The sequence below is a fragment of the Callionymus lyra genome, chromosome 3 (genome assembly GCF_982586985.1).
Source record: "Callionymus lyra chromosome 3, fCalLyr1.hap1.1, whole genome shotgun sequence".
NCBI classification, from domain to species: domain Eukaryota; kingdom Metazoa; phylum Chordata; class Actinopteri; order Syngnathiformes; family Callionymidae; genus Callionymus; species Callionymus lyra.
This window is the reverse complement of record NC_141820.1, coordinates 19,772,179-19,793,086: the sequence shown is the minus strand read 5'-3', so window position 1 is coordinate 19,793,086 and position 20,908 is coordinate 19,772,179. Positions and strand designations below refer to the sequence as shown.

The 20,908-nt window shown below is 37.9% G+C and overlaps 1 protein-coding gene across 4 annotated transcripts in view; it reads right to left on the bottom strand.

The window, feature by feature from the left end:
• Nucleotides 1-20,908, bottom strand: part of osbpl8 (oxysterol binding protein-like 8) — a 47,928-nt gene that overhangs the window by 11,834 nt on the left and 15,186 nt on the right. For 2 of the 4 annotated variants that reach the window (XM_087786853.1, XM_087786854.1), the window contains exons 3-9: nt 15,993-16,029; nt 14,602-14,775; nt 9,735-10,013; nt 2,702-2,775; nt 2,125-2,205; nt 1,803-1,904; nt 239-442 (exon numbers count right to left, since the gene is read on the bottom strand). In XM_087786853.1, the coding sequence (XP_087642979.1) occupies nt 239-442; nt 1,803-1,904; nt 2,125-2,205; nt 2,702-2,775; nt 9,735-10,013; nt 14,602-14,775; nt 15,993-16,029 (951 nt within the window). The remainder of the gene's footprint in view (nt 1-238; nt 443-1,802; nt 1,905-2,124; nt 2,206-2,701; nt 2,776-9,734; nt 10,014-14,601; nt 14,776-15,992; nt 16,030-20,908) is intronic. The other 2 variants (XM_087786856.1, XM_087786855.1) reach the window with 2 other exon arrangements.

Sequence of the window (20,908 nt, the reverse complement as noted above, 5' to 3'; positions counted from 1 at the left end):
TTTTGTATAAATGGATAAAAAAGTTCCTTTGGAAGAACTGGACAAAATATAAGCTCGGTGTCAAACCTAAAATCTCAATCAATTACAATACAAATAGCTTTAAAGCTTTACATTTTAGTAAGACTTCAGAATAAATGTGGCGTAAACAAACTTCTCGGGTAAGCAGAAGAATTCCTTCTTTTCCCCGAAGAGCCTTAACCTGACTATCAATCATCATGAGCCCCCGTGTGTGTCCCACCTTGACGGCCCAGATGGATTGCTCCAGCGGGTGGAAGAGCTTGAAGCAGAAGCCGTCCTTCTTCGACGGTCTCTCGATCAGCTCGCAGGCGTTGAGCAGAACCGTGCCCACCCATTGGCCATTTTTGTGGGTTTTGTAGATGAGGAGGACTCCGGGTTTTAGGACGCACCACAACTTAGTCCAGCTCTTCAGGGTTCCCCGGATCTGCAGGCATCAGGAATAATGTCAAGATCATCTAATAACTGGATCAAAAGCATCTGTTTTTTATTTTAGTTTTAGTTATTGTATCAAGCAGTCATTTTTCTATCAGTAACTAAAGTGACCCGGAATAATCCATGGCTTTTTAAGTCTCTGAAGGAAGAATTTTAGTCACTAGTAGTAACACAATTCTTGGTAGTGTAGACAAAAAATACGTTTTATCTCAACCAAACTCAATTAGCGATTTTAAAAAGGTTATGTAATTATTCTATTATTGTTAGCTAACAACAATACTGTCATCCATTTCAGAGACAAAGCCTTTTCATTCACATAAACCCGAGCCTCAGGAGATGCCGCGAGCCTTCAAAAACACCCCCCAAAAGTTGGTTTAATTTAAATCATGGAATAGTATGACTTTTAAACGTGTCTTAAAATGTTTCAAATCTGTTTTTTGTCTTTTCATTCTTGGAGGCGCTGAAGAATTCGTCTCTGAAGAATTCTCGACATCCTTTGTTATCTTTATCTTCGTTAACATTGACATCTTTATAGGTCAACATACCAACATGAAGATGAATGTACTTTTATTTGAGACAAACATTGTTCAGGGTATATAAAATGACCTGAGGCCCGGGCCTTGAGTTTGACACATTTGTGGTAAACAATCAAAAGACATCTCAGCGTTGTCTTTATCTTGTAAACAACATTTAGAATCATCTTGACGGACATTATGTTGCGTCGAACATGATAAAGGTTCATTGAGAACAATATTACAGTCATACTTTTTTTTTTATTGACGAAAGCAGCAACAATAGTTCATATTTACATGTTAATCATTACTTAATTTGACTTGGGAATTTGTTGTAAAGTCGCAAAAGGACACATCACAGATTTAATCAGATAAGCCATCGGGAAGAAATAATAAATAAATAAAACATTGTTTGTTTTATTTAAGAAAAGCTGTTAATCATTCAAGCCTGTTTTTACGGGTGTTTTAACGTTGTTATTGTTTTACGATGTTTTTCAAAATGAAATTTGACATTCAAAGAGAAGGTTCTGTTTTACTATCCTTGTACAAGTAAAATAGTTGAGACTTTATCTTTATTTATCTGTTCTCCAAGTTTAAGTTCCAAGTTACTTTCCTAACCTGACAATGACCAAATTAATTCTAAAAATAGCCAAACTTTCTTATACTTGTTTTAATAAAGATAAACTACTATATTTAATCTGAAATTTCCACAATTGTAGTTCAAAATTCAACAACAGAACAAGACGGGAGTCTTTACAAGTAAATTAGTCAGATTCGGATATTTAACTTTTGTACATATTAGAACTCAGATTTAGAAGAAAAAGAACAAAGTTTTGTCACCTTGAGCCAGTCTGCCATGACAATGACAGAAGGATCAGTGATGGTGCTGAGCAGCTCTTTGGTCGCCCTCTTCTTTTCTTCCCTGTAGTTCTTCTTCTGCACCTGAGGATGGATGAATGGAAACATGGATCATGAATTAAACAGCGACGTCAAGGAGTTTCTTCTTATCTCCTGAAAATGGCAAAGAGACGTCGTTTTGATAAACAAAACCATGGCCAAGAATTGCATTGTTTGGTGAGAAGGTCTGCCAACCCTGCATCTATTGTTAGCCTCATGGTTGTGAAGAATCTCTTTAGACTTAAGCTGATTAAAGATCACTTACCTTGAGGGACTCCTTCTTCGTGAGCTTTCCTCCAGACGCCGATACATCCTTGTCTGAGCCATTGTACAGCTTTGTTTCAGACTAAAAAACACAAATTTGAATAAAGCATCAGAAAAAAATATTATATTTACTCAAGAATAAAGTGTTTATTGACCTTCTTTTTTTTAAATTGTAATGAATTACCTCTGTATTTTAAATAACTACCTTATTCTTCTGGTATGATACACAATCTAATGACCAAACTTGCCAGCCGCTTAAAGTAATCCACTCAAGGGTTTTCCACGCTGCTCCGGATCAGAACACTTCGACAATGACTTTACTTGGATGCCTGAATAGATTCGAACCCAACTGTTTAGATGCTTGTCCAAATATTCAAACCATTTGTCGGCATCCATCTACGCCGAAGCGAAACTCCTATTCACGTCCTCAACATCTACAAGTTCAACAGGATTGTTGACATGAAAAGGTTGACTATACTTCTTCTGGGCCATTTCTTGTCAGAGAAAGTGAGTGAAGTCACAGTTTAAAGTCAGCAGTTTCTAATCAGAAGTCGTTGTCATGGAGAATCTTCTCTCACCTTGCTCTTGGATATGGAATGTGAGTCTTCTTTCAAAGGCAGTGATAGGAGATCCTCCTTCCCTCTCTCGAAACCTGCAAAATAAAAACATTGTGTAGGTTAGCATTGATCGTCTTTCTTAAGCATGTGACCCACAGATGTAGTTTTAATCAACATTTAGTTCTATACTAGTTTAAAATGCACCAACTACTAGATCACAAATATGGATATTTTCTGAAGGTTTTTGTGGTTTGTTGTCAGGCAAGAAGGGATTACAAATGGTCAAAGAAAGATGGTGTGTTATCTTATTTTATTCTTTTTTTTGTTGTACTGATGCCACAAACAAAAACTCTTTGTTGTTTTTACAACACTGGCAATAAAAGTATCTGATTCTGATAATTGACTATGAAGGAGAAAAAATAAATTGTCCTTTTGCATATGACTAACATAATATTGTGAAGTAAATAGCTTACTTTCCCGATTAACAATTTGTACTGGGAATACGTGACAATACAGTTTGATCTTAACTACTTGGAGATTCCAGAAGTATGGTAACACTGATGTTGGTGAGGCATTATGACAAGAAAGGGCAAAAATGGAAGACAGTTTAGACCAGTGGTTCTTAATCTTTTTGGAAGAACCGAACCCCACCGGTTTCATATGCGCGTTCACCTAACCCCTCTTTAGTGAAAAATAAAATATGATTTCTTGTATTCCCCGTCTCCATGCAGCTTCAAGAAGTGCTCCTTTAGTTTTGCAGGTGAGAGACTAGAGTTGCTGAACTTGGCGTTGCATATCATGCAGATAGGACGCTCACTCCCATCACGTTACGCGATACATGTGAATCCATGTTGTTCATATTCGTCCGACCACTTTCTTCTTTTGCCCGACATACCAAAATATTAACAAAGAAATCACACAACCTACTGCCACGACAGTCACACGTTGACTACTGAGCACTAAATTCCACCCCACAGCACTGATCGGCCCAACAGTGTAGCATGATCATCAGCAGTCAGTGATGGCCAAGCGGGGTGTGTCATCACGAATTTACACGATAATTCGGGTGTGTCCGGACCTCCGCGGCGGACCCCTGAGACCGACTCACCGAACCCCTAGGGTTCGATCAAACCCAGGTTAAGAACCACTGGTTTAGAAAAGTGTCAAGAGTGGCTCTCTCCATTGTATGAACAATTTGAACATGAAATCAAAAGGGTAAAAATAAAAATCTTATTGCTGTAATTACATACATTTAGAGGTAAATACACTGTGTGGAAATAAATGGATCTCAACACTCAACTTTTTTTTTGTTTTCATCGTGAACTAGTGATATGCGGTGAGGTTTACGACCGGTGAGTCCTCAGGAGTCAGATTTACAAAATAAATGAAAAGAGAATCTTATCTCACTGATCATCCAACAGCATGCAACTGGTAATGATTGACATCAGAATTCCTCTTTCAATGAAACTTACACCAACAAAAATGTACACATATACATTATAGACATTGCAGAGACTTTGGAGAGTCATGGTCTATTATACATATCTCTCTGAAAATCAAATTAGTGAAGTTCTGAGGAACAGTGATGGACATGCTTTATGTGACCCAGTTTGTATTGAATCAGTCAGGTATGAGGCACAGCTCTTTACTGCCTCACCCGGGATTTCTGTGTGATCACAATATGCCCCAAATGACGATAAGTCTAGCATCATACTATAATGCGTCTAGTATATATTTTATTGAGTATTGTTTTGATTGTTTAAGAGCTTCGTGAACCTGGTCTGGAAAAGCGCTCTATAAATATAAATTACTTACTTACTTTATAACAATCAGAGGAAAATATTAAATATAATGTCCATTTTTCCTTTTATGATGCAATAAGGCACACAGGGCATATTTCTTGACTTAACAGCCCACTTTATTTTTATCATCTCCATTTTTACTATCCCTAAATCAACATTGCGATTGCAATGTGCTTTCATTTTAATTCCACTTCTTGATAGTCGAGCAGTTTCACCACGTTTCTACTTCCTCACATTTACTGGCTCCATCGTTTTTCAAAACAAATGTGTACCTCTACCTCATGTCATTCTGCATTCACTGCAATTGGTTATACGAGTTTCAGGATCATACATTTCATATTTATCGCTCTAAATTAGGATGGCATCAGGGGTGGCAACCCTTTCTTCTAGGTTGGCACCCGCTATCCAATGCCAACCCAGTGGATCCACCCCTGCCTTTGTTCTTAGAGAATCTGTTAGTACTTATTGAAATGTTAAAGCACATATAGATTGATGATCATAGGGTGTGATTGGTTATTATGCATTATTTATAATCTGCCTGACCACGAGTAGTTTGCCTATTTTTTCCATGTAGACAAGCACTGAATAATCCATCAGTGGTCCCATTGGAACATCTGCAGTCCCTTGACTGACACGTTTCCATGCCAACATCAACCGGAAAAAGCACTCCAGGGTAATCCATCCTCGCTGGCAATTCACATGAGATACTCCTGCGGGCCGTAATTCTTATAACAACAACGAAAGCTTGGAATAATTAACACTAATAAGTCTCCAATCGTTAAGAAATCCATTACGTCATATATACAGAGTTAAGTGAGCGGCAACCATGAGTTTATTCACTATTCAAATGTGAGAATTATACTCTGAATTCCATTAGCTCGATGTTGACATAATGCAAATTCAATATGGAAAAATGACCTGTAGAGAAGTTGCATGAATATACGTGAATTAATCATTCAAATCAGTTGCGAGGGCAGGAGGATCCTGTACACTCTGTTCAATACTTCTTACTCAACAAGGTCTTGTAAGAAACTTTTTTCTAACATATCATCAAAATGTCCTCAATTTGATCATATAAATGTAGTTCTTTACAGTATATTCAATGGGATTAAGAATTAAGTTATTCTGCGATACGTGGTGGTGAGACGTTTGAGATTCTAAGTGACGTCATCTGCTGTCTGTGATTTCAATTAAAGAAACATCGTCTTTCTAAGGATGAATAAATCATCATAGTTGGAATTATTTTGTTGTATGAACTGATCCGCTGATTACAGAAAAACATGGTTTGATTCATGTTGAAAATGGTTGATTGAAGTTGAAAAATTCTACGATTGTCAATCCAATTAAATTAGATTTAACTAATAAGATTTCATTTGACATCCAGCTCTACTGCTCATTCGATCCAGCTGAGCCCCAGAGGTTGTACAGCTTAGTCAATTGTTTGCTAGAAGTAAAACAATCGCTGAGTGAAAACACTTTTTTTTGTCCACAGCTAAATGGGGACAAAACTAAAACTTTGGTTATTGCTCCTGATGATAAGGTTCCAGGGTTGAGTCAGTACTTGGGTGACTTAGGTCAGTCTGTCAAACTGAGCCTGAGAAACCTGGGTGTTGTATTTGACAAAGACATGTCTCTAGTTCAACACTGCAGAAAACTGACCAGAAACTGTTTCCTTAAACTGAGAAAAATCTCTAAATGTAGGAAAATGATGTCACAACATGATCTGGAGTTTATAATCCATGTATGTGTCTTCTGGTTTATACTATTGTAACAGTTTATTTTCGTGTCTAAACAAGCTGTCTCGCCTGCATTTAATACAAAACACTGCAGCGAGAATTCTGATCTGCTCTAGTAGAAGAACTCACATTTCCCCGATCCTTAAAACTCTTCACTGGCTGCCAGTTTCTTTCAATCAATTATAAAATTCTAGAAAGGCGCTTTAAAAATAACCTTTACTTACTTACTTACTTTAAGTGTCAAATCATAACAGGGTTATCTCAGGACACTTTAAACTTAAAAAAAACACTAGATAAGAGAAAAGAATAACTGGTCCCCGGAAAATCATAATGAGCGACAGCGAAGAGAAAAAAACTTCTTTTTATCTGCCGAGACGGTCTGGGAGGGAGGGAAGGGCCAGGGCGGTGGAGAGGGAAGAGCGAGGGGAGTGATGCAAAGGAAAAGATAAGATTGAAATAAATAAAACAGAAAGAAATTGGTTGAAAGGGTTGGAAATATGCTAGGTGCCGATTCTGTGGTGCCCATGTTCTCGGTAGAAATGACCAAAACGAGTCCATTTACAATTACAAGGACATTGATATATGAATTTTGTATAATTTAAAAAGCTTCTTTTCAGTGTTCCGAGTCATTTAAATACATGTCAAGTATTTAAATGGAAGCCAGGTTTAGTAGACAGCAGAAGAAACAACATGGCGTGTCTCTAAAAGCCAAATGTGTAATCGTGCTCCTCACAATTAGAAGAAGAGAGAAGTTAACAACACCCACAGCAGTGATTAATGATGTGCCCGACATACACAAAAAAAGTGGAGTGTGCTCCTCGGAGGCTTCCATGATTTAACACCACGAGCAGATGTGGGCATCAAGCAAGTGTTTGTCAAGTCTAGCTGCAACCACACCTCGACACATCACCGATACAAATCATGACTCACTTCATAACATACAACAAAAAAATAGAGCTTCAATTAAGTAGTTATTTCAACAATCAGTCCATCACGTGGAATCACATCCATCAGCTGCCATGGCAACAGACTGACTGGCAGTGGGAGATGGAGCATCGTCCAAAAACATGTTAAGAACATCTTGAATCGCACAGAAGATGAAGCAACATCACCCCGAGAACAGTCGGGTTGTTTCTTAGGGAATAGTTTTTTGCCATTACATTTTAAACTGGCAAGAGAGCACATCAAAGGTGGGGTAGGTGATCTTAGGAAATCTTTTTTTTTTCTCTAATATCTCATTAAAAGGTATTAAGATACCCGACATCATCAAATATGATCAATGGTTTGAGTTACATGTCAGTATTGCTAAGAGTTGAAATTTAAACTTTTTATTTTGTTACGCATAATGCGAGAACAGCTGATTTGACAGAGGATGTGGCTGGACTAATGGCATTGAGGTTTGATAGACACAGGATCATCCGATCGTTTCCACAGGTCTGTTAAAACGATTGGATGTTGTTTTTATTTTATCCCTCTACGCTGCACAGGTGATAAGATGATGATAAGATGCAATTTTCTATCAGAGCAGTGCCTTAATTCAACGCTGTGAAGGGGATTTCCGATTTCTTTTCCTCGATTAAACCCAAATGGACTGGTACAGGAACAAGGATTGGAGAGCAACACACGAGAAGCAGCCATCTGTGCGACAAAAAAGTTGTGAACACGACATGGAAACAATCATGTGATCCACTGTGGGCGAGTGAAGAAGTTGAAGATGAAACAGTTTGGAACAAAACCACCGTCTGTTCGCAGGAACAGCATGATAGTAAAAAAAAATAGTTAGAAGAGATCATTATAGCGTAAACAGATTTGTGATTTGAACGCTCGATCACGAGCGCTTTCATCTTTCTTTAAAGCCGGAGCTATATTTGTGCTCAGTCAGGGATCGTAAAGGTTAAAGAAAGGTGAGACCTGGGGATCAATCCTTTCAGAAGCGCAGTCGCTGGCAGCTCATCAAATGAAAAAAGGCAGACTAAAAATACTTAATCCCAAATGTTCTGATGGACTATCTCACATTTCAGAGGTTTGATGAGGTTCAACGGTAAATTAAGTCACATGACCCGAAACCACAGAAGCATGTTACAATAACCCTGATGAGAGTGGCATGACTGATGGAGCCGTTACTCTCACACTTACTAACCAATCCTCCATTTGTGGAAGGAATAATCCATTTCTCAGGTTGAGTTATTGACAATTTTAATACTTTAAAGGTAAGTACACAAAACTGACGGAAAAATAAGTTAAAACATATTTATTAAGGAAAGATGGGAGAAATAATGTGGTTTATTTGCATTGGAAAGTTCTTTGAAATCCCATAGTTAGGTCATCTAACTACTGAAACCTCATAGTTTAAACTGAGTTTGGTGATACATATTATAGAGAAATCTAATAAGCTTATGATAATACATTATTCAACACAATACATTTCAGAGGAGAGAAATCCTTTCAGACTGTTGCTCCTAAGCTTTGGAACGATCTTCCTCTCCCTCTGTGTTTGATGATCTACTTCAAGAAGCATTTTAAGACATTCTTATTCATGCAGGCTTTTTCTTTATTTTCTTGTGTCTCCTGTTTTCATCTCCATGTTATCCTGACCTTTTAAAGTATGTATTTTTAACTGTGTATCAGAGTGCTTTGTGACCCTGGTCTAGAAAGACGATTTAAAAATAATAAATTACTTACTTACATCACAATAAAACAAAACAAAAACATCATATTTAGTATTTTATAATGACAAATGCGATTTTGCTAATGTGCTCATGAACAAGAGCTGACGTCTTCATAAAGGTGTCCATGGTGACTAAAGTAAAGCACATTAAGTGCTGGATCTTTGCACTGGTTAGTATTAAAAAAAGGCAATTGAAGGCGAGATTCCTGGTATCATGAGTCAACTGAAAACTAATAAACATTTCGATGACGAACTAATACTCTGGTGCAGTCTCTGACGCTGCTGATCCATCTGTTTGAGAGAAATAATTTACAATTTGTGTTTCTAACAGTGCAAGACAAGTGCTGTAATGTAACACAAATTCATCCATATGCATCACAAAATGTCACCTTTCTCTCCCACGCGTCATAAATGACAAACGTGTGATATATAGTCTTGTCATCAAGAGGCTTTTACCCGTTTACGATTCACAGTAAAGCTGAAAACAAACAAAAAAGCCTCAAACCTCACAACTTCACTCTAGTTCTTCTTTGCCTGTTATGGCATCGCGTGAATTTTTAAACGTAGAAGCTTTTTAGAAGAATATCAAGCGAGTCATGACGCTGGGATGTCGAGAGGATTCAGCTGGTTTTCCCAAAGTGAAAAGAAACGATGAATATCAGCTTCTTACATTTGTATTCACTCAACATCGGTTCAAAACGAGCACATTTGTGGGAGCAGCTGCACCAGAAGAGCTCCGACAACTAAAGAGAACCACAACAGACGGATCTAGAGGATCTACTGGGCCGGATCTACTGTCCACTACCACTCCAAGGACGACACCGTCTTCTCCTCTACTTTTCACCCACCTGGCAGGGAAAGGGGTGACAAGTCGTTATAGCCCCCGAAGGACGCGTTTCGGATGAGTTTGCGTCCGTCCGGGTGCGGGGGTCGCAGGGAAGAGGTGCCGCCGCACGTCGAAAAACGGCGGCGACCCCCCAGCACGCCCTCCTCTTTCATCATGGGGACCGGCGGGCTCTCCCCCAGGGCGTCGGGGGGGACGAGGAGAATGTTGGGAGGCGGGATCCAAAAGTCAAGGGCGGAAAGTCGAGGGGGAGTCGGATTAGCGTCCGGTCCGTCCAGCGCAGCTAATGAGCCGAAGTGAAAACAAACAAAATGCACACAAACACACAGTGGCTCAGATGCTGAAGCGTTAGAATCAGTGCAGCCTCCTGCTCGCTCTCCCTCACGCTCTACCTCTGCACCCCTCTCTCCATCTCTCTCTCTCTCGCTCTCCCCCGACACTCTCCATCTCTGCTAGCGTTAGCCCTCCATCCTCCCTTTTCCTTTCTACTACTTTCATGTCTCGCACATGAGTCACCGGGTCGATGACGTCCGCACAGGGTGTCAGGATGATGCTCCAGCTTTGAGTCATTTTCGAAGCCACAGGCTGGGGTTCTGGAGACAAACTTCTGCGTCTCTGCGCTGGCGACAGATTTCACCAGCCTTTTTCGTTCAAACAAAAAGGCTTTCGGGTAATCTTCATTTTTTATAGAGATCAACATGAGATGGGATGAGAAGTGCATGGAGAGGTCCGTCACTCAGGTCTGTCACTTTGTGTGATGAATAAATGCCAGACACTAATGGCAGCTGGTGATCACAGAAACACTGGGAGGGGCTGCTGCGTCAATTTTTTTTTATCTCTACTCGGCCAAGTTCTGTTAAATAGTGCTTATTTATTCTTGCAAAAATCTGGTCGACACAAATCTTAATGTGAGCTTAGATAATATCTCCCATTATTTATTTATTTTTAAATTAAACGGGTGAAAATAATGCATGAGTTCACATTAAAAATATATTCAATTATTATGTTTATGCAAGATATGAGCCGACCAGTAAACAAAGCACAGTTAATAGTGTTTACCATGAATTAAAGAGTTGTTTGAATATAAACATTTAGTATGTAATTCTCTTACATCGTCCACAAAGTATGTTTTACGTAAAATAAGTAAAAGACTATTTAGAGGTGACGATAATGTAATTCTGTGTTGCACTATCAAGCTATCCTGAGAGCTTCGTGAAATAATGGGAAAGAAGTATTTTAAGCTGATTCATACATTAATGAAAACAAGCAGCTCAGCTTCCGTACGAGTCAAGACACCAGTGAACATATGAGCCGGTTCTCCTTCCTAAAAGATCACCGTCTTTTAAATGAAGAGAAACAAACATTAGAGTCTGCACTCGTAATAAAACGGCGAAGATACACAGTGTCAAAATACCAAAAGAGTTGCTACTTTTTATCATTATTTCTCTGTTTTGTGGGGTGGTCGAAGTGTGTGTGTACATCAAATACACACAACAATGTAAGATAATAAAGGGATATATTAAATGCATTTTGTCATTATTTCTTTAATCCGTTAACCAACATATATTTTGGGCTTTTCAACTTGTTTTTGTGGTGTTAAAATCATTTTGCGATTGAACGAAAAACAACTTGTGACAAAGATATTTTGAAAAGGTTCCGCTGTAAATATAGATTTGTCATGAGTTTACCAGAGTGATGACAAAAGATCAACAAGGCAACACTCATCTCTTTTTCTTCCCTATATCCGGAAGTCTGGACTGAATCAATGACCACACTGGTCGAGACGAAGGGCAGTGGCTTGTGTCGAGTGATTAAGTTGGACCGGGGGCGTATAAGAATAGACTTAAGGAGGTTATGTTTGCATTGTTAGTACGTTTGTTTCCTAAAAGGATTTGACAAAATCCAACCAGCTGCTTTCTCTGAATCTCACTATGGGACGAGGCCAAGGCTCAGGGCGGAGCGAGTCGAGACAGGAAGCAGGTATTTTACCATGTACTGTCGATGGAATCTATCCCTTAATCTGATTATTTTATTTACTGTGTGAAGCACACGCCGTAAATCAATGAAATGCTGCACCACCTACCGACTGAACCTAGTATTGCCATAAATCAACATTAAGAGTGACCTACACTTTTTTAATCCATTTATTACCTTTGAATGTATTATGTTCATTAATGTTGTTAATGTTTAGTGATGTCTTAGATAATATATAGTAATATATAATAAACCATAGCTTTTAAATTGATATTTGATCCCGGTAGAACGCCATCTTCAATTGATTTTAATAAAATACTCTTAATACATTTTTTAACATCCGAGATGGATCGAACAAAATCTAAACTACTCAGATAAAGATACTCAAAATCAAAATGCCACTGCAAAATAGAAAAACGTGTTCAACGTTAAGTAGATGACTCTGTGTCAGTACTTTTTAAATATACTGTAAAGCTGTAAATCAATGCTTTTACACCTTGTTTTTTTTATTATTTGAAGTAGAAAAAGGACAAAAAATTAATCGATAATACAAAAATAATGGTTATTTGCAGCCCTTTGTTGTTATGCAAACTGAACATGTTTATCTTGAATTTTGAATATAGCAAAGCGTTATTAAATGAGGTCATTTTCACTCAAAAAATGATGAAATACTCTAAACTTTTTTGACCCTTGACAGCCTCTCTTCAAACCAAGGTTTGGTTTTATGGTCTAGAGTTTATCCAATGAATGAGCGATGAAAATCTTTATACATCAAACGGTGTCGAGTCCTGAGTGACAGGGGAGTTCCTCAATTACATTCCCACAACATCTTTAGGGGCCTCAGATATACTTGTTCTAAGACTGACAACAAGTGCAGAGCAGATCATTAAACAACCATCAGAGCTCCATGTTGTCCAGAGTAATGTGTTCAAAGAGAGAATTCATGTGTAATTCAAAGAACATCTCTCTGAAATGAAGCATGTTTGAGCTCTTGCCCTTTCAGTACCAGAACTTTAGTACCAGGCTTGAGAAATACATCATTGAACACTGATGCCAGTCAAATTCACCAAAGTCTCGACCAAAGATGCGAGAAGCAGTCGGATAACTTCATATGAAAGTCAGTCACATCATTAGAAGAAGAGCCTGTGAGCATTGAGAGGCAGTTCTATCCAATGCTAAAGAAAACACTGCTACAACTACAACACCACATGATCTGGAGATAAATAGCAACACTTTGTGTTTAAACATGATTTTGTCATGATACTGTACCTCTTTTAACTCCACACAAATGCTAAGAAGTGTCCAAGGTCAGGAGCTAACAGCAGTTTAATCCCCTGATCATGCTAAAACCACGAGGTTGTCGACCCAGACAGGATCAGTCCACAGCCAGTGTGGGTTCATCAGCGCGGCCCCTAAATCCAGAATATCATCCATCTTGTTTAGTCCAGCGAATACCTGCACCAACAATGATCGGCTCTTATTGCGAGAGGCTGGATCACCGGCCCAGAAGGGAGACAGACCGGCCCGTGGCTATGTTGTTATCCCCACTTGGCCGGGCCATAATCCCAGAGGCTGATCTTAAATCCACACTGACCCCACCTGCTTTCTCACTCTTCGACTGTCACTACCCTTCATCGCTGCCTTTAATATTTTTTTAATCTTTGCCGTTTTGATCCCACATCCCCGTCGCCTGCTGTCCCGGGTGTGTATTAATCCTCCATTTATTTTTGGACCAGGTGAGTCACAGTTGCGGTGAGAAGGATCATCAAGTGTATCGGTGTTTACTGTGCGCGCGCCCTCTAGTGGCAGACTTTGAGAACTGTACTAGAAGCGATGCAACAAATCATGATTAATAAGTTGATTAAACGAAATGAAAACAACATTTTGGCAGAAATACTATTTGTTAATGTGAGTTACATCTGACAAACATGAAGTTGAGAATATTTCACTTTTTTTGACAGTACAAAATGAAATCTCATCACAATTTATTAAATAATTAATTCGATACAAAGCTTCTTACTCTCTCTCCTGTACTGGGACACTTCATTCATGTCGGATAACAGAGGACAAAATTTAACTTCATCCTTGTGCCGTTTAAAAGTGGAAAATTGTGCCCCCACACAAACCTCCACACGGGGGCGCTCGTCTTCTACTTATAGAGTTGCTGCATTAACAGGACATTTGCAAGACAACTCAAGTGTCAGAAATGGTTGATCAATGTCGCCTTTTATTTAAATACAAACTATCAGTTATCCACCAATGTATGGTTTATCAGGCATTTATAAACGAGGATTGAGTTACGTGAGATTTAATTACATTTTTATCAGTTTTGTATTCTGTACGTGAGGTGATTGTTGTTGATTTTAAATAGGTTGTAAGGTAAACAAAAAGGCTGTAGCAAAATTTGTAATATTCTTGAAAATACTAAATAATGTCAACAATAAACAGCGTGTCTGTAGACATTTTTTGGGTTACATTTTTGGAAATGTAAATGTTTAATCATCCGTTTCATGGACTGAGCAAACACAATTTCCAATGTACATTTTTTTTTAATGACATTAGATTATAGTCAACTACTGCATTTATCTTCTTTAAAAAAAAAAAAGCTTCATAAGTTCATTAATTAAAAATAAATTAAACTATCACAATTTGGTTCAGATATAAAATCACAAAAGTAGACTTGAAAAAATACCCCAAAAGGAGAATATAAAGAAATATAGAAGATAAAATAGTGTGATGGTTTAAAGATTAAGCAAATAAAAAAGTAAACATATAACAACAATAACGAAAGAGTTCTGTCAACACACAACCAACCATCCCACAGATCCTAACAAAAACACACAACACGTGAGAAAGAGTGCGACAATAAAATAAAAAAGGTTCCACTGCGACCCTACCGTGGGTGTAGCTGACGCCAGGACTGAGTGAAGATAGAGGAGGAGCGATGTGTTCCCTGTTGGGAGTCTGGAGTCCTGCCTCCTTCTCCCTCTCTTTGTCGCGCTCCTTCACCTGCCGCTGGCTCATCCTGCCCGGGGTCAGAAGGAGGCTTTCATCACCGCCGACTACAGCAGCTGGACACAGGAGGAGAGAGAGGCGGGGGTGATGTATAGAATATCAGATGGTTCCTAAAGCTAGTCATGCATGTACAGTACATTGATGAATGACGTCCAGATTAAATCATGTTGTTTACTGAAAATCATGTTGGTTTTTTTTAGCTCCAGCTCAACGAGTCATCCAGCTCATCATCTTCCTTCAATGTAGATAGATGGATATATAAACTTTATTGATCCCTCTGGAGATCTCCCTCAGGCCAGAAGTGAGTTGAAGTGCCAGAGCAGGAAGAAGACTGAATAGATTTCGTCCTGGAAATTCTACTCCCTGGTGATTTGATTAGCGAGTTTAATTGCCGACCTATCGTCCATCTGTAGGTCCAAACCCCCCTGTGGCAGCAACAACTATCCAAAGTGCCTCATGGTTAGTGATTTAATCCGATTCATAGCCTTTAGGTTGATGGTTTTTTATAGATATGTAAAACACCATCTAACACACAACTATGCCCCCATATGGAAAAACAGTGACTAAAATATTAATAAAACGCATAAATATATCTGTTAAGAGACACTTTTTAATTGAAAAAAATAACTGCAATAAATAGTTTAATATTGCCATTGTATATTTTTGGTGTTAAGGTCATATTCATATCATTGTTACTTACTTACAATGTATTTAAGGTTGAAACGGTTCATATGAATAACATAGTGCAGGTGCAAAGATAAAGCTTTTTGTCATTTTCCATGAAAACATGGACTATTTCTATGTCCGAAAAAAAGTATGATTAGCTTCAAATCATTTAGACCAATGCATCTAAATGAATGATAAAAATACAGGTTTGCAAATCCATTTTTTAAAATTAACAAAGACACCGTCTTTTGAAATGACATCATTGAAATTTACATTTAAGATGCTATTTTTGCTTGATCCGTTAAGGTTAAGTAAAGGTGATTTTAAATGAAATTTTACTTCATCAACACGTTTATGTTGAAGCAATTGATCAATTCGAGGCTTTTTCATGACAGGAAAATTGTAAAATTGTAAAAATTGTAACTATTGGCAGTTTCTTTGTATAAAAACTCATCCTTAATGGTTAACATTTTAAACTAAAAGCAAAATAAATTTGTTACAATGACCTACATATACATGTAATTTTCTAAACAAGACAACCAACAGAATTGTTTTAATCCAAGAAACCTGTAACACAAACGTCTCCTCCAGTGCTGAGCTGTCTTACCGGCAGTGGCCTGGTGCTCTTTCAAGTCAGCATGGTGCTAGCAACACGCGGTGGTGGAAATGAGAACAAACACAAAAGAGAACGGCGTTGAAAAGCGAGCCAGAAAAAAAAAAAGAAGGTGAGTCGTGGATCGCCGTCCACATGGTGTCGTTGACCAGATGTTGTTGCCATTGGTGAGAGTGGGCGTCAACATCAGCAGCAGAAGCCAGACAGGATGACCAGAGATGAGGGTGGAAACCAATAAAAAAAAGGGGACAAGAGACAGAAAAACAAAAGCAAAATTAGACAATTGCAGAACAAAAGACAACACATTTGGACAAAAACTATCAAACAGACCAAGGAACAAAAAAAAAAGGACATTCTTATCAGCCCCTGAATGATAAGCATATACATATATATATATATATATATATATATATTCATATGGTAGGGCTGTTAAAATACACTATTATCAAGATATGATATATTGCAATATATTTGGATCATTTTCAGATTTAGGGGGAATTATAGTGACATCTTGTGATTGTTCCACTCTTTTGTTTGGAGTAATAAAACTGAAAGCCCAAATCTGTCCAAACATCAGCTTTTAAAGCAGCGGCTGTATCCTCTCATCCTCAGTCATCGCCAGGATTATATTCTTCATATAGATGCGGAGGACATAATAACCGCGGCTAGAAGGTTAATTGCAACACAAAAATGAACAAAAGCCTTGAATATAAGAATAAACTATTTAATTTCACACACACTAATTTGATATAAATGAACAAAAAAAGGATGAAACAATCTTGAAAATAAAACTAGTAGAATATCAATTTAATACGGTGGGAAAACGTAAATGTGTATCCATTTATTCTCACAACCCATACTGTGTAAATACCGATATTTGACATTATTTACACCACATTCCTCTTATTTTGGAAGCAAAACACACAACAATTCTTCTGATGGTTTAGATGAAATTAAATTTCCAGATATTGTGTTACTTAAACGCTTGTGCATTGTACGGTTCCTGCCCATGTCATAGTACTAGGCTGTCTTATGGATGAAGCCATTATGTCACGACATACTGTAGCTCTATGTTATAAAGTCACACCATGTAACACATAGATAATGTTTAAAAAAAATGGTGCATAACAAACTCAATAGAAAACAAATTTGGTAGCAAATACGTAACACGTGGCCATGAATCTCTTTCTTTTTTCTTTTTCCTTTTCAAAAATGTCTATAACCTCTTCAAGGATAATCTCATCACATTCTAGCATAATGCCGTGCAATATCCAGTCGAAACCTTTCTAAAGATAATTCAAGAGAATGCTGATGTCATCATCCCTCCTGCTTCTCAACCACGCATAAAAGAATCACCGCTGTGCAAAATCGAAATCCACACAAAGGCGTCGATTTGGGCATTTGTGTCAGCATCCACCACGTCCTTGTCCAGGGTCGGCTGACGTTTATGAAAAAAAAAAAAAAAACCAAAGCTCAGGAAGAAAAGCAACAAAAGATCCTGGTGATTGTTGCGTTACAGGTAAAAGTCTAAAATCCCTTCCCCCCCCCCGACTCGTGGGAGCTGCTTACAACAATGAGGATTACACTCACTGAACAGTCACAAGTCAATTACCGGAGCTTTGACTTGTATGAACGTCTAATTTTATCTTAGCAAGAACATCGTCTACTAGTGTGGAGTCAGTTTTCCTGCTGCTTGAACAAAGGGTCGGTTAGAGACTTGGAACTAAAACGGCCTTAAAAGCGTGAAATGTTTCAAAGTGATATTTTAATTTGACCAAAATTCCAAATCCACTCATTTTCTACTCATTGACTAAGGGTTGGGATTATTTTCCAGAGTAATCCGTTCATTTTTTGACTTCCAGAGCGGAGTTAGTCAGCCGTCTACACTGGAAGATCTCGTAATATTACCTGGAATATTTTCGGAGTACTTCCAGTTTTCGGCACGTACTACTGTTTAAAGTCACCAATGGAACAAACGGTACTGTTGACCAATCCGTTGTCAGATGATTGGACAGAGATATGTCAATCAAACTCAACTGCCAATTAGATTAGATGAGATAAACGTTATTGATCCCTCTGGCGATCTCCTTCGGGAAATTGTTTATGAAAGAGGGGATCAGACTTTTGACTTGAAAATGCAGGTATTCAACGTTTTGAAAATATGTACCCCAACTTTAACTTGGTCATTTCAACTACACTGATCTACTTTGGGACCCTGGTCTAGAAATAACCATTATTTACTTACTTATATCAATATAATTTACACCATATAACAGTAGAATTACAACCATCTGGTATTGAAACGCAGCAGAAAATGACCTCCGGTTGTGGCCGTGTCTGTGGTTCTGATTCCAGTGGTTTGTCTGCAACCGTATGTTAGTATTCCTCGCGGTTTTCATCACAGGTGCAGTGGATTTGAGTAGCTTTGTCGGCTCAGATGTATCTTGGTGTAGCACTCGTGTAAGCCAAGTGTGCATTACTATCGTTGTTATGTTTTCATTTGGTACTAATGGCAGATAGATTCATTCAATCTCCTCCAGAAACGGAGGAGCTGGTTATTGCGCTCTACAAATATAAATGACTTACTTATTTATCCTTTCGATTGGTCTCGCGAGGATATGAACGTAGTAGTTGTTGTTCGGTTCCAAGACGCGTTGTCATTTACCTCTATGTGCCGTACGAAGTTTTATGAACTCATATCTTGGCCTGTTTGATGTTATTTTAGTGGAGGAGATGTTTGTTTGCTCTTATATTCTGTATTTGCTAAAGACACGGCAATGAACGCTGTATGCTTATTAACTCTGATGCAACAAATACGTGTCTCTCAAGTTCTTTTTTCATTATATATTTACTACAGCTTCATATAAATCTGTTAAGTGCATAGGACTCCGCAAATGACATTATATATATATATATATATATATATATATATATATATATATACATACAACTCTGCTTCTTTTTCAATTTAATGAGCTTTTTTTAAACATAGAATATCATGCATTTGTTATCAGCATAGATTTTTTAAAACACGTCAATCATATAAATGTAGTATTAAAATATGCTGTATTAAAACCAGAGTGTGTTTAGTATTCCATGAGCATCATAGACTCATTTTAAAGACATTTCTGTGTTACTATAAGTCAGATTCTCAAAGTTGTCCAGCTGTAAATCTCTCTAATCTTTATCAAGTTTAGTTTCATCACCCCTAACTTTATCCAAGTGAAAAACCATCACACTTATATTGACGTATTTACTTCGCCTGTTGACATCACATCAACCTTTTTTTTATTTGACCAGAGACAGCGGCTGAATAAACATCTTTTAAAATCACCAAAATATGAATATTTAATATATTTCCTGAAAACCCTCTTGAAAGTATATTAACAATCTTTTTAAAACCAAAAATATATTAAAAAAACACAACTGAAAACCATTAAATGACTTTATTCCCTGGTTAAAAGCACGCAGCTCATTATAATTGTTGCTGACAAAGTATGATTCTTCTTTGCTGTGCAAGCTGTGGAGGCGGCGCAATACAGAATCTTTCCCTAAAAATATGAATCGTGCTTACGCAGGACAAATAGCATGACTTATTACATAATGTAGAAACATCACTTGAAGCTCATCGCTGACCCAGATTCTTTTTGGGTGCAGGGGAGAAACGGATAACAGCAACACGGGCTCCATGTTGGAGGCAGTTGAAGGGCACTTCAGTGGCATTTACTCTGTTTGAAAACATGACGTAATCCTACAAAACCACAACAACCTCTCCGGACCCTTGACTTGGTTCTTGGTTGGTTGCACAAAAGCAAAGGATTCAAGTCTCAGCCAACAAATAATGGGAGGAAGACGTTAGCCCGACGTGATTTTATTTTGAACACCAACTGTAAATACAGTAACTTTTAACTCAAACACAGAATAGACAAACCTCTACGACCCGTTCAGACTCTCGTTTTTCCTGCTTTTCTCAAAAATAATTTCAGAAACTGTTGATTTCTAAAACAATACACGTGGATATTGACCTTTCAACTGGCTGAGTAACTGAACATAAAATCTGGAAGTGAAAGTTCTTAGTAAATTAAATTCACTATTCAAGTATTTATTGAGAATTCCCAGTATTTGCGAGAAATACCAAGTTGTTCCTGGTAATAACTTCACATGCTCTCATTTTCTATCAAACATTTAAAGGTCAAATAAAGTGTTGATTTAAGCGGGTCTTAAACAGATCTTGGACCTTTTATTGTACTCATCCGTATGTGTGTTTTTCAGTTTGTACAAAACTCTCTTTTCATTGAAATATTTACCTTAGAAAATGTACCTAAGCCCCGCCCACTTTGTTTCTGTAATTACATTTTGGTTACAATAAGCAGAGCCACTTTGCTAAAAACATGTCACCTCGTGCCATCAATACTGGAAATCTCCACCTCCAAGGGACTCGTTGTATAAACAAAGTGGCTTACAGCTGGCCGGAGGAGGAGTCATAATGGAATCCGCTCTCGTAACCTCTCGTTCGCTGAGATTTCAGACAGGGGAGAACTTTATAAAGTAATAACTTCAAAATATGGTCATGATGAGGGACTTACTGCATCTTGGAGAGGAAGACTTTAACATTTGAAACATGTGAGTGAGTCAGAGTAAGAGTTTGAGATTTAATATTTAATATCCGAGCTCAGACCAAATATCCTCAGCTCGGCTATTATGTGCTCAGTTATAAACCTTCTGACAGTCACAAGGACACAGTGTGAAAACTGAAAAGAAATGATAAGATTGGTATCATGCAGTCATACGACTTTGTATCACAACCACAGATTCTACAAAGAGATCATGTTATGATCAAATCAACCGTCACAGTTACATGACAAACAAAGTTGTAAAATAAACACCTTTGTGTACTTTTTTTTAAGCCA